The sequence below is a fragment of the Rhamphochromis sp. 'chilingali' genome (assembly GCF_963969265.1).
Source record: "Rhamphochromis sp. 'chilingali' genome assembly, chromosome: 19".
NCBI classification, from domain to species: domain Eukaryota; kingdom Metazoa; phylum Chordata; class Actinopteri; order Cichliformes; family Cichlidae; genus Rhamphochromis; species Rhamphochromis sp. 'chilingali'.
This window is the reverse complement of record NC_137946.1, coordinates 1472501-1486515: the sequence shown is the minus strand read 5'-3', so window position 1 is coordinate 1486515 and position 14015 is coordinate 1472501. Positions and strand designations below refer to the sequence as shown.

At 44.1% G+C, this 14015-nt stretch overlaps 1 protein-coding gene across 1 annotated transcript in view; it reads right to left on the bottom strand.

Annotated features, from left to right (window-relative positions):
* The window catches only part of med13a (mediator complex subunit 13a), a 71538-nt gene that overhangs the window by 11541 nt on the left and 45982 nt on the right, over nt 1-14015 (bottom strand). Inside the window, exons 7-15 of the mRNA XM_080866413.1 lie at nt 13875-14015; nt 12495-12605; nt 9955-10710; nt 8624-8840; nt 4215-4245; nt 3704-3825; nt 3431-3515; nt 2007-2218; nt 1215-1411 (exon numbers count right to left, since the gene is read on the bottom strand). The exon at nt 13875-14015 is cut by the window's right edge and continues 22 nt beyond it. Of these exons, the coding sequence (XP_080722539.1) occupies nt 1215-1411; nt 2007-2218; nt 3431-3515; nt 3704-3825; nt 4215-4245; nt 8624-8840; nt 9955-10710; nt 12495-12605; nt 13875-14015 (1872 nt within the window). The remainder of the gene's footprint in view (nt 1-1214; nt 1412-2006; nt 2219-3430; nt 3516-3703; nt 3826-4214; nt 4246-8623; nt 8841-9954; nt 10711-12494; nt 12606-13874) is intronic.

Genomic DNA, 14015 nt, shown 5'->3' with positions numbered 1-14015 from the left:
TGTCCCTAGCTGCATGTCGGGGGAACAGCTCCTGGCGCAGACCCATTAGAAGGAAGTCCCAGCACAACACTCTCCAGCCGGGACACAGTCGCCATGGGATGCAGATGGCAAGGCAGCACCATAGCAACAATATACAAAGTGCTTATAGACACCTCTGTCTACCCACTCAGGCTCAACTTAGCGTTCCAATAACTTAAACCAAAACCTTACTAATGTTACAGTTATTCAAATATTTAAACCAAAAACACTGACCACCTTCTTTGCTTGTTATGCTCTACATCTGCAGTCATGCTCCAGTGTACTCGAGAGAGAAATGTTCTTAAATGATCTGCATCATCAGGCGACAGTATAACCCCGCAGATGCAATTAGTTCTGCTTTTAAAAAAATGACTTCTTGTGGAAAAAACAATTTAAAAAAAAAATCAGTCAACCTTTCCAGCTGAGAAAGAGCACTTCCTGTAAGTAAAAAGCAACGCGTCTCGTATCTTTAACAACTAGCGTTTGGTCCAGTTCAGTCATTTGCTTTAAAGGGTTTTTATTATTTATAGAAAATTACATGGTTTGTTATGCACTTTATCAATATGCATGTATTAGTCAAACACACAAAGTAAAGTAACACTGGTTAATACTGAAATAAGAAGTGCATCATTGTACAAGAGGAGCAACAGAGCCTAGATAGCAATCAGCAAACACAAAGCTAATGTGAGGGTCGACCGAAGAAAGGCAGAAAAACCAAACGGTCAGAAATAAGTTTCCATGTTTGTGTGGAAAATAGCAGAGCTGCATGTGTGTAGCCAACAGCAGCACGGACAGATCTACTATAGCCGGCACGCTGCTATGAGCAGCTAGGTGGCATGGAGCCGCTGTGGGGGCCCATCTCACCACTGCGGTTATAATCCTCGCCTTCAACCAAGAAGGCATTTTACACTCGGATCCCTGCTCCGCCTGAGGCAGCCATGCATGGGAAATTGAGCTGACTGCTAAGGTGGTGTCCAGGGATAGACCAGAGGCTGTGTGGACAGACAGAGAGCAGGGTACACACTTCCTCGCACACCACACTCAACTAGAGCCCTGAATCAGAACAATTCTTTCAAACAGGCTGACATATCTGAATTAGTTCAACTGACTGTCAAAAGACAGAGAGAAAAAAAGACCTACAGAGTCACACCTGAAGGTAAACATCCAAATAATATCACAGAAACAGAGCAGCATACCTGTCCTTGTTAAGGTAGGTCATCACAGGCACGGGGTTGAGCATGTCCCTGCCCATGGTCCAGCTGGGTCGGTAGATGCAGTCCTCTGGTACTTTGATAGGTGGGAGACACTGACTGGGCAATGTCTTCAGCGGGGCAAACATGGAGCAGCCTACAAATAGCTGACACAGCTCTGGCTTGTACACAAAAGAATAGTCCTGCAAAATGGACAGAAAATAAGGCATCACTGTGTCTGGTCCTTTGGGGGCGGGGTAGCCACAAACAAACACCCAAAAGATGAATCACAAGCATCCCAAACAAATCCTGTGGCAGCTTCTTTTCACATTCAGATATTACCTGATACACAGTTATTGTATTGACAGTTTGCATGTTCTGTTTGGACGTGCTGCAGAAAATGAAATCAGATGCATGCACAGGCAGGACATACTGGTGCTGGCCAGATCCCGTTTGCAATATTTGCATCACTAGATTACTTTGATACTGGGCCAGTTACATTTTTGTTAAAAAAGATCATTTTTCCTTATTTTCTAGTAGATGTTTTTGCACGTTTAGATCACCCTACAAGAAGAGACCTCTGAAGCACGACAGACAAGAAATTCTAAATTCTGTGCATCACAACAAAAGATTGCTGTTCTTGCTCTTGGTATCCAGCAGATTGCATTGTGGTATGGGCCCTTGATTCCGAATCTGTTTTAAAAACCAAATCCACCAATAATCACCAGCTTTGACATCTACAGTTTCTGGCAGTAAATCCTCCCTACAGAGTCAGTCAGCTGTAAGTCTCACACCCACCTTGATCTCAGATGGCTTAGGGCTACAGAAGCTCTCCTCCACCTCAATCTTGAAGTGCCCTCCTAGAGTTGAAGGGCCTTCCACTGTTGTCATGCCCGTGCCGGGCTCCATGGTGCAGTACTCCTTGCTGCACATGTTCATAGGTGAGTATCCCATGATGTGCTGCTCCAGGGAGGGAGGCGTGGGAAACATCTGGATTAGATGATCTGAACCTAGAATAGAAGAACCAGAGGGTAACGATGAAGGTCAGACTGAGGCTATAACGTGTCTGAAGAGGAACAAATGCAGGAGGTTTAAGGCAAACGTCTATTGCAAGACTACTGCTGTTATCACACAGCTTACACTGGGGATACAAGTAATTATAGGTCTGTATCCTATGTTTAAACCGCACTTCACAAACCATTTAGTAAGATAGTAACTACGGAAATAGCTTCACAAAAAATGTTTCAATTTTAGCTTTAAGTGTTACTAAGCGTTCTGCCTGCTGATGCATGTTTTATGTTTCTGTAATCAAATATGACAGCCATGGTGGTGCTACAGGCAGCTATAGCTATGTGACTACCAAACCAATGAATGTCTAATTCCTTACATTCCTCTAAGAGGACTATCACCCTCATGTGAGGAAAAGTTTGCATTTGCATTAGGTATTCAATGCAAGACTATTTTCAGAATTCAGCTGGGCTGTTGAAACTCAGCTGTTGCAAAGGTAGATGATAGTGAAACCAGCAGCTCCTTTTTACATGTCTTGCATTTACATAAAGATAAGTCTGCAGCAGAATCCTGGTTAAATAAATAGATGGCCACAGTATGCTGAGGGAATATCCAACAACTAACTACTTTTGCTATTGTGAGATGCATCTGGGAGACCACACACAATTTAAAGTAAAGGCCACGGCCCTGGGCTGTACATAAAACTAAAGACAACGGTTGATCTGAGACCAATTTTCCTCACAGTGAAATATACAGCATCTTTAAAAGGCTCTAGTGTCCCAGTGCTCCAACCAACACTAAGCAACAGAAACATATTTTGTTTTTGTTGCTTAGAAAATCTCAGCTGCAGCTGACCTCAGACTAACAAACCAATAACTTCCAGCAGCAGCAGGTTTCTAAGCTGTCTGGTAGCGAACAGTCACACTTTTCACCACTAGGTGGCCAAATCCAGTCTGAGCAACAACTGTGTTTGAGCTGTAAAACATGAACTTCATTTAGTGGATTAAAGGATATGAAACCTTTAACCTCAGCTGAATACTAAGCGTGGGGAATACTGTGTTTATGTCTCAGGTGGCTTCTGGCAAAACCTCAGTATGTAATTCTTAATTTTCAGGGGCCTCACAGGTGCGACCAATCTGATTCTACATCTGTGTTTGGAGCCTAGGGAGGCATGGCACAAGAGAGACAGTGGTGGGAGACTGAGCGATACATACAGGGTACAGGATCCAAGATGGATGATTTGTTTTCCTTGTTGCCAAATATCCCGTCCGTTCCATTCACCGGTCGCCTGGAACCTGGCTGTAGGAGGGAGAGGGACGAAAAAGAATAAAACACCTGATTAAGTCGGTATTTTTGAGTCAGTAAATATAGCTATTAATTCATTCCTGGTATTAGTCACACACAAATGGCTTGTAAATACCAGAGGTACCACTGCTCTGGCACAAAAGTGAAACACACACAAAACCACACTCAAGATCTCTACTGACCGCCAGCTCATCCTCATCTGAGTTGAAGAGGTTGTCCAGGTCGTTGATGGACACCACCAGGTCCGTCTCGTGGATCAGGCTGGTGGAAGTCACGCGGTTGTGAGGCGCTGCACGCTGAGGGTCTGCGCACACAAACACTGCTGTAAATACTTCTCTCTTTCCACAAGTAGACGGCGGCTGTTTGAGAATCCACTGAAGGCAGCAACGTTGCTCTGAGCTGTGATCGTTTCGTTAGAATTCTCCAAAAATTCAATTAGTGAAATGCTTTCAGCATGACAAATCTGTTATATGAGATTTAAATTAAAAGTAATTGAGAATGAATGTTACTTATTTGGTAAATTAATTTCTATTGACATATTGGAAATGTAGCTAACAGGTTTCAGTCACTGTGGTGGCTCGCCAAAATCCATCTGAATACTAAAATGAAAAACGCTGGAGTTACTATGTCGGTCTTCTGAGAGCAACAGTACAACTGAGTGTGTTGGGGTGATGCTGGAAACAGGCTGCTTACCATCTGCTGGGCCGGTCCCTCCATCCTCACCCTGTGAGAGAGAAAAGAGATTGGCTGCTTAGAACAACACAAACACTGAACTGTTACTGACACGCTGTTTCATAGCTTCATTAAACAATATTCTCAAATTAAATTGCACCGATATCAATGAAATTCTCACACAACTGCATGGTTATAGGCGTGTCAAATCTTTTAAGCCCAAAACTGTGATTCAGAAAATGTACAAATAAAGTTGATGAACTACAAAAACACAAAGAGAACCATTTCAAAAGCCACATGCTACCTTATCCAATCAATGTGCAAAATAATTCAACCTATCAATAACAAAAGTACAGTGAGAGAGGCAGACAAACGGGGAGCGGTAGATTCTCGTGTCTGCTGAGGCAAATAAGATTTCCAGTGCAGCCCAGAGTGAAATCACGATCCAAGGAATGGCCTGTTAGGCTCCTACACAGACATCGATATCTGGGAGGCCTGGCCTTCTGTGCCAGCGTGCTCTTGTGGCGTGTTGTGTGTACACTGTGTGCTGAGCAGTTTGAGAGGGGAACAGCAATGTTATGTCCCGGCCATTGATTTCATTACGCTCCAGGGTTTTCTCTGAGTAACGCAGGCTTTAATCTGTCTCCCTTAGAGGCCCAATCCAGGGCAGCGCACAACATCCCCACCAAGGCTGCAATCTATAGGCGGCAAAGACACCTTAACCCCTTATCAATAGCGTAGCCTTGGGTGGGAAGGTGTGTTAGCATCTGGCAAAAGACTCGAAAGCAGCCCAGCTTTCTTCTCCGTCTCACAAGACGAGTCGCCAGTAAGTGATTTAATAGTCTGATGAGCAGTAAATATGTCTGACTCGACAAATAAGCGTTATTAAAATAATGACTTAATCTCACATTAAGATTTAATTTGACACAGTAAAGTTAACCTTCACAGGCAGATTCTGAAGGTTTAGATTAAATATGTGGCACTCCATACTGTACAGTAATGCCACTGTTTTGCACATGTCTCAACTCTTTATATTTTTATATATTTTATTTATTGTTTACTCTATTTAATTTGTAAAATATGTACACACACACACACACACACACACACACACACACACACACACACACACACACACACACACACACTCTTGTAGAAAAATATTTAGTATACACATCCAGAAATGCATATACTATTATATATTGTACATATATTTATTAGTTTCAGATGTAGCCATTCTTGTATTTTGCTTGTTTACATTATTGTATTTTGCACAACTCTGTTGCTTGTGAAGCTCGCACACAAGAATTTCACTCACATGTACTGCACCAGTGTACCTGCACATGTGATGTGACAATAAAAGTGATTTGATTTGATTTGATTTGAGGTAGGAGGTGAAATTCATTGCAGCTACAACGATGAATGACTCAAGGGGAAAAAACAACAACAAAAACAAACCGAAAGACAACAAAATTATTAGTTTAAGAAATAACCAGTGCACGCTCACACGCAGAGCATGTGGTGGATGTGCACACACAAAGTAAAGCAGACAGACAGAGGGAGAGCTCCACTGCACGCAGTGCTCTTAAGAGACTTCACTCCACCGAGAGCTGCCTTCACCCTCACATTTCTGCACACATCGGGGGCGTGCAGCGGGGTCGTAACCAGACAGAAGAGAAGGAAAATAGTTGAGTGCGCTTTTTAAGGCTCAACGCTTCAATGAGTCGGGTTTGTGGCACTGTGACGTCCCGCTGGGGACGGGGACACAAACATCGAATCTCCCTTTCAAAATCGTACCAGCCAACAGGTGGCCCTTCTCTGGAACCGAAGCTAAAAGCCGCAGAGGCGGAAGCAGAGCAGGAGAACACAGCGAGGAGGGGAAGGAGGAAGAGGGCAGATCAAATAGGAAAAACACAACAACTCAAAGGAAATTGGAGAGGCTAACTATTTGGTGTTCCTTTGGGCGCAAACAACAATAGTGATTCAGGAATGGTTTCCTGCTCATTTAGACTTTGGCAGTGAAAGCGGATGCATGCAGAAAGTGGTTGCCCTGTTATTTTTAGTGCAGCGTTGCTGAGGATGCGGATGGCCTATTTTCTAACTCGCCTGCTCCCGGATCTTAAAATCAGCCCTCTTGTCCCTTTTTCACCCCAGGCAACTAAGTGAAAGACGGCTTGGAATAAAGCGGTGATGCTCAAAAAGGCTTCGCACCAACACGCCTTCTTCAAACTGTTACTGCAGCTTTCTGTAATATAGCCGATGGACTGCGGCTACAAGAGCAACTAAAAGCAGCCAAACCGCCTCGCACAGCTGTTTTCTAAGCAGGTAAACCAGCATTAAAACTAGCTGGACTTCAAGGTGACAAATCCACAGATAAATCACGATAAAAGTCTCACGTGATAATCTGCCTTTGACAGGAATATCTGCTGACTCAGGTTTATAATCATTACGATGATCAGAGGAAAGCAGCTAAGCACATTTAATCCTCAAACATGCCTCGACTATTTATATTTAATGTCACTTCATGCAGTTTTTACTCCTCATTTATATTAAAGCTGCAGTTACAAGTTGTTTAGAATAAAATGAATTTATATTAAAACCAACAAGGAATTTTCTTTTTTGGAACAAGTCCTTTTTACATGGGATCAGTGCGACTGGGAGACTTCATGGGATTTACAAACTACCAGCAACATTTGTGTGTTTTGCGACACTTTCACGGAGATAAGCAAAGTCTGAAATTTGGCGCTAAACAACTACAAGCTGCAGACATAATATTGTGCTAAATAAGCTGGGCCTGTGAAAAGAGTGCACGCTACCCATTAGGGCTGCACGATTAATCGTTAGAAAATCGCGATCTCGATTCATACTTATGTACGATCTCATTTCTAAATGACAACGATTAAAAAAAAAAAAAAAAAGACGACGACGACTGTACCGCATTTTGATCCGGGACGTACTCTGCATGAAAACAAGCGCTCACTCTTCCTGCTCAACAAATGACAAGGGCGGAGCCTTATACCACGTGATACAGAAGCTGTGCCGTGTGATGCTAAAATTAGCAGGAAAAACAACGGAGAGCACGTCAGGGATGACGAGAAAGTGACAGGAGAAAATCCGTCCCGGTCAACCACCCAAACATCAATAACGGGAACCTTATACAGCGCTTCCCTTTACCCGTTGAACTCCCGCAGGCACAAAGACATTACGGAGGCTATCACTTATCACCTGACCAAAGATATGGCTCCATCAACACTGTGCAAAACGAGGGATTTAGGAAAATGATCAACACCCCAGACAAACGCTACACAGTGCCGTCCCGCAACTACTTTTCTATTGTTGCACTACCTGCTCTGTACACGCAGCGTCGAGCAACGGTGGAGACGGAATTTCAAGCAGTACAACAACAAAACGTGAGACATTTGTTGTTTTTATGTTTATTTATTGTTTTTATGTTCAGTCTCAACTGTTACGAAGTTGATGTGCAGTTAATAAATGCAATAAATATTTATACTGGAAAAGAGAATCGTGAGAGAATCGTGATCTCAATTCTAAGCCAAAAAATCGTGATTCTCATTTTATGCTAAATTGTGCAGCCCTACTACCCATCTCATCTCCCATAATCATTTACGCTTTATCTGTGAATAGATCTCCAGTCTGTGCCCACCTGACTTTGTAAGTGTAAACTTTCATTTTTTCACCAGCACAGCAGCCATAAATCTCACAAAGGAAAAGAGACTGATGGGAAATGTAGTGAAGACAACCACGACAAAAAAAGAAAAACACCAAAATCATAACGATGTTCAGGACATGATCATTCCCCTCTGCATTTTCACCTTACAAACTATTAGTACAACGTGCTGTCAGTGTCCCTGTCCTGTGCAAACAGAGCTCAAGACACAAATATGGAGACAAGAAAGTGAGTAAATGATAATAACAGGATGTTGTGGATACCGTGCTGGTCACAGTTAGAGGTTCTATTTTAGATCTAGATTGCAACAGTTACAATTATAACTGTAAAGATTACTGTTACACAAATAAGCAATTTGATCTAAATCAGAGAATGAAGACCATCCAATAAATGGCACATGGCAGAGCTGGGAGCTGGTTTGCAGCGTACCTTGTGGGTGACTTGTGCAAAAGGTAATTTTGCATTCACAGAAAGTGACACTTTTTCAGTTCTGAAAATGTTGCAAAATCTATTCTGAATGCATCTAAATAAAGTAATGGACATATAGGAGAAAATGTAATAGAGAGCAGGCAGAGCTTACAGCTTACTGTCTGATGTTCTTGTCAGAAGAACAATAAGCAAAAGGGGCCATTTTTACAGCAAGGTCGGCATAATGCATCCATTACAGCGCGCAGTAAAGCCGTATGAATATCCTGCTAACAGCTGAGGAGCATTCCTCGCTCCTCCACTTGGCTGGCCTTACCTTGTGTTTCTTTCCTGGCTCCCGCTCCCCGCCTGACTTATCCTTCTTGTTGGAGAATGTGAACTTGACATCTCCTTCCTCAAAGGCGTAGGGGTCAACCTCAGGCTCGTGATCTCCATCTGTTACAGCAGCAGCAAGATGCTGGTTCCTCCTGGCTCGATACATCTGCACGCGTTCTTCGGAAACCTTGAGTGGCCATTTAGACGTAGACATCACCCTGGATAGGGGATAAAAAACGCAGTGACTCCTAGTGTTTAATGTAAAGATCTTCATAAAGTAGCAGTCTAACTGATGATTGCGATTGTGTGTGAACAGGGTGAGAGAAGAACACTGCCCCATCTGCTCTGTTTTGGTGTGACATCATGTACCAGTGTTTTTTACTGGAGTTACAGAAATGGCAGTGACTGCAACTGGTTCCGACAGCCGTCATGCAGAAGAAGCCTCCTGTTTGCTGTCAGACAATTACATTTCTGCTGGCTTTATGAGAACACGGTGGCTCTGACACACAGAACTATCACCTGTTGCATCACTCATCAAAAACTCTTCTGTAGCTCGGACTCTGGCCTACGTGTTCATCATATGTAACAGCCCGGGACGACACGGAGAAGAAGGCGTTATCCTTGGCCTTCCCTGCCAGCAACAACTGTGTTTTTCTGTCCTCCTATCACGCCTGTCCAGCTTTGATGCAAGGTGATGGTGTGCAGTGACCTGGGTCACAGCTTAGCCAATATTCAGAGCTGTAGCTGGGGGGATTACAGCTAGGATAGGCCATCCAAGTGGCCGGCCCCACTCAGGACTGCATAACTTCCCTGATAATTCCCTCTCTGGCCACCCTGGTCTTCACCCTGGACCCTTCATGCTGCCACTATCTGTGATACCTCACTAGCAGCTGCAGCTCAGTCAAATGCTCTCTAGAACCTGCTAAACTGATAACCAGCAGATAGTACTTTTATCAGCTCCACCTCTATTACAATAGCAGTGTTTTATCTTTATCCAACTCCATCATTACTCTCTCCCTCATTGCTCTCTTGTGCTTGTGTGAAGGAATCACTGAGTAGTGCTAGCCCTGCATATTGGTGATGTATGAAGTCAAAAGGTCACAAAGCTGTGTGTAGCTAAGTGTTACACTGAACAGGAGGAATAGGAGGGGCAGCAAGGGTGAGGAAAGAGGAGGCAGATGTGTTATTATTTTTTTAAACTATTTTTTTCTGGGCTGTTGAAAGTGCTTCAAAGCGGCTCACTGGCACCGTATACAAAGTAGGAAAGCTGGGATAGCTGGCTTTCCCAAACAGAGGCCACTGAACGGGGACTGAAGTGTAATTGCCACTCACTCTGTGACCGACACCAGGTTGTCTTGTGATGCGGCTGCCTCCTCTCTCAACTTGTCTCCAGGCAGCAGCGGCGTGGGCAGCTCGGCTTCTTTCCTTCGGGGTAAGTTGAATAACCTCCATGGTGCGTGGGAGCTGTCGTCCTCCAGGTTGATCGCTGCACCCACATACACGGTAGGCTCAGGAGGCTCGGAGTAGGCTGAGGTTCCGGGGTGGGGGTTGGGTTGATGGGATTGGAAGTGCTGATTCAGAGCCTCTGGCCCTCCTTGCTCCTCGCTGCTGCCCTTCACCCCGACCAGGCAAGCTTCCGGCTGCGGCTGGTAAAAGTGTTGGCTATTGGGGGTCGAAGGGTTCTTCATGCCCTCCCCTGACTCCTCACTGCGTTCACAGGGGTGGGGACTAAGTGGTGGGGGCTGAGGGGAGTTGGCCTGTTCTGATGGCCCAGTGCTAACGCCCCCACTGTGGAGCTGGGGGGCTTTTTGGATGGCAGATACATCTGCAGAGCGAATACTAGGAAATCTTGCTCCATCCTGACTCCTCAGGGCCAACCTTTGTCCAGCTGTTGCTTCTGTGTCTATGGAGGCTTCGTCGCTGGCCAGGCTGCGATGATGGAAGGGTGTCTGGGGTCTTTTCTGCTGCTTGTCACCCTTCTCTGGCTTCTCTCCTCCAGTTTTGTGCTTGGTCGGAGGTTGGGATGGCTGGCCAGCTGACTGAGGCTGGCCCGTGTTATTGGCTGTTCGCTGCTTAACTAATTTGTATCTGCAGGAGAGCAAAAACAGGGAAATGCAGTGAGACCGTGACGTACTGATGACAAGGAGCAAAACACTCGCACATACAGAGAGTCTTTTACGAGAAGTTGTGCAGCTCGTGTGAAACTTCCTTTTAAGCCATCGCATCCGTTGCTCTTATAAAACATCAATTAGCCCAATTATGCTCACGAGCAACAAGGCAGCACCGCCCCCCAAATTTATCCCAACACAATTAGCAGAGAACACTTCACGGATCAGCTCCAGAGTAAAGCTGTAACAGCTAAACCACAAAGGCTAATGCATAGTCATACATTTTTTAATTATTCACAGTCAAACTGATGGCATGAAAAAAAATCATCTTCTAAAACATCAATATTGTATTTTCCTCAGACAGCCAAACAGAAATTAATGAAGCACATTCACAGAGTGCTGTCAGAAGAAAAGACACAAAATATATGAAGGATTCACCAGGGCCATGACCTGCTAGAACACCCACCTCACCAAAGCCCCTCTCCCGTACCTCACCTTGGTATCACCTGGCTCCTACATCCCATCAGACACGTTTCAAAGAAAAATAGTCTGAGGTCATCTTTTACCCTCCGTTTTGACGGCTCAGCACTCACGCTGCAAGCAACACTTACACATCAGTGTCCCTCTTTAATAAGCAGGCTTTGTGTGTGACCTCGCATTCAGCTGTCAACATAAACAGACACGTATGGCTTCCATCTACAAAACAAAGCTAATGGACAGTAAAACTGGCAACGCACAGCTTCCCATTTATGTGCTGCCAAAGAGTTGGGTGCTTTCCAACAAATTAACATGCTCCAGCTGACTGGCCCAATTCACTCTGCTCATCTGCAGTCCAAGGTGCACGAGCCCGGTGCAGAGGATTCCCCAAACACGCACACAGATCCACTTTAGATAGCGCTTCATTATCAACCACAAAGCAGGACTTTCTTTCAGTTGGTTTGGACTTCTGACAAAACCAGTCAAGCATCCAGGCATAGAGTATACTGGTTAGATGTGCAGACTGGAGTGGTCAGGCTTGCGTTTCAGCGGATTAAACAGCTGCCTGTATCTGCAGTTTATCAGGAGGCAGAGAAGATGATGATCATGGGACGCAGACATAGCAGCATGCTGTTTACGATGATCTAAAAACTGTCATTAAATAAAATGTGATAGACAAGAATGTCTATATATTAACCAGAGAGGACAAATATTAACCGTCTGCAGGCATAAGCAAACAAAGAATAGCATTTACAAGGTGTTAGACTACTGCATGCAAAATGATATTAATGCATATGATGGGTGTGTTATTTTATCCTAAATAAATACAGAGGAGGTTGTTCAGTGAGGACTTTATAAGGACAGCTGGGCTGATTCAGACTGATAAAACACCAGGGCAAACACATGATCTGAGCTTATTTGTTCACATTAACAACACACATTCCATTTACCACCCTCAACAGCTATATCAGAGGTCAAACTATTCTTTCCGCCTGAAATCACTCCAGTCAGTGTGGGAATAAAAACGTCCGACTTACAGAAACACACAAGCCAGCAGAGGTTTCAGCCCTGCCACGGCTGTCGCTTACACAAAATAGTGATAAATTGAAAAATGTGAAGAATAATATGCTTGTCAAAGTCCAGACGCAGATGTAACTTGCAGATATTTTGCTGAGTACGGCCCTCTGCGCCGGTGTTCAAAGCCCTGTGGACTCCATGTAACCTCTTTGAAATGTCTTTGAGCGCACACATATGAGCAATACCTGTGTGAACTGCACATCGACTGACCTCGAACAGCTGCAGTACGACCTCTGTGAAGACTCCACAAAATCCCAGGTTCCCACTTTCTCACTTGGCTCCTCCTCGCAGGTACCGTTGGTTGCAGCTGGAAACTTTCGCCTAGGGAGTTCAAATAAATAAATAAAAAGTCGAAACGAAATTCTATTGAGACTTTTCAATTTCCCCAATTCTTTCAAGCAGCATTTATGTGAACAGCCCCATCCACTTTTGATGCCATTTTTCTTTCACATACAGCAGCGATTGGTAAAAGCTTTGAGCCACGGCTGATTTTATCACCCTCCTTGGAGCGGTAATGGTTTGGCTGACAGCTAACGATAGGCAACGTTTTGTGCTTGGTCAAGAGGCAACAGATCCCAAGGTGCACCCAACGTGTCAGAGTCACTGCTGTAGAATAATAAAAACAACCCAAGGCCTAAAACTTTAAGCTATTACTTGACTACCGACATTTATATCTGTCCGGTTTTCTTCAGAACTCAGAGTTTAATCAATAATAAAAAGCAGACAGAAATGTAGCAGAATAATTCATCTATGTCTGTGCAAGTAATGTGGTTATTTATGATATTTCTAATTAATATCAAATAAGCAATAATCAGATCTTCAGTTTTATCTACATTTTATATACGTATATAAACACAACTCGCTGTAATACACACTCAGTATTTCTGTACAGAGGTAACTGCTCCTCTTATCCTGCCAGAGGTTTCTTCCTGTTCATCACATATATTGAAATAATATGTTTTTAACCAGGAATGATCAGTGACCATGTTTGTACCAGTTAATGCACGGGTCTAGATTGATTTTGCTAAAGCATATAGTTGGATCAGGTGACCCTGAATCCTTAGTTATGCTGCAATAGGTGTAGGCTGCTGAGGGATTCCCATGATGCACTGGGTGTTTCTTCTTCACTCACTGTGTTAACAGACCTCTCTGCACTGAATCACACTTGTTATTAATCTCTGTCTCTCTTCCACAGCATGTCTTTATCCTGTCTTCCTTCTCTCACCCCAACCAATCACAGCAGATGACCCCGCCCCTCCCTGAGCCTGGTTCTGCTGGAGGTTTCTTCCTGTTAAAAGGGAGTTTTTCCTTCCCACTGTCGCCAAGTGCTGCTTATAGGGGGTCATATGATTGTTGGGTTTTTCTCTGTATGTATTATTGTAGCGTCTACCTTACATTATAAAGTGCCTTTGGTGCTGTGTAAATAAAATTAAATTGAATTTACTGTCAAATATTTTCCCATAATCATACGGTGAAGACAAACAAGTCTGATTGAGAGCAAAGCCAATGTAACCGATAGGTGATGCATCCATTACGGCATGCCTAGTGGCAGTTTTCATGTTTAAGCACTCTGCACAATGTCACACGTACTTGTTCTGGGCTCGGTTGATATTGCACTCTTGCCAGACACGCTCCACCATCTGACTGGCTAGCCGGCGTGGAATCTTTCCTCCGTGGTGACTTGTTCTGTCCACGCTAAACGCATCAGATGATGAAGGCATCTTAACCCAC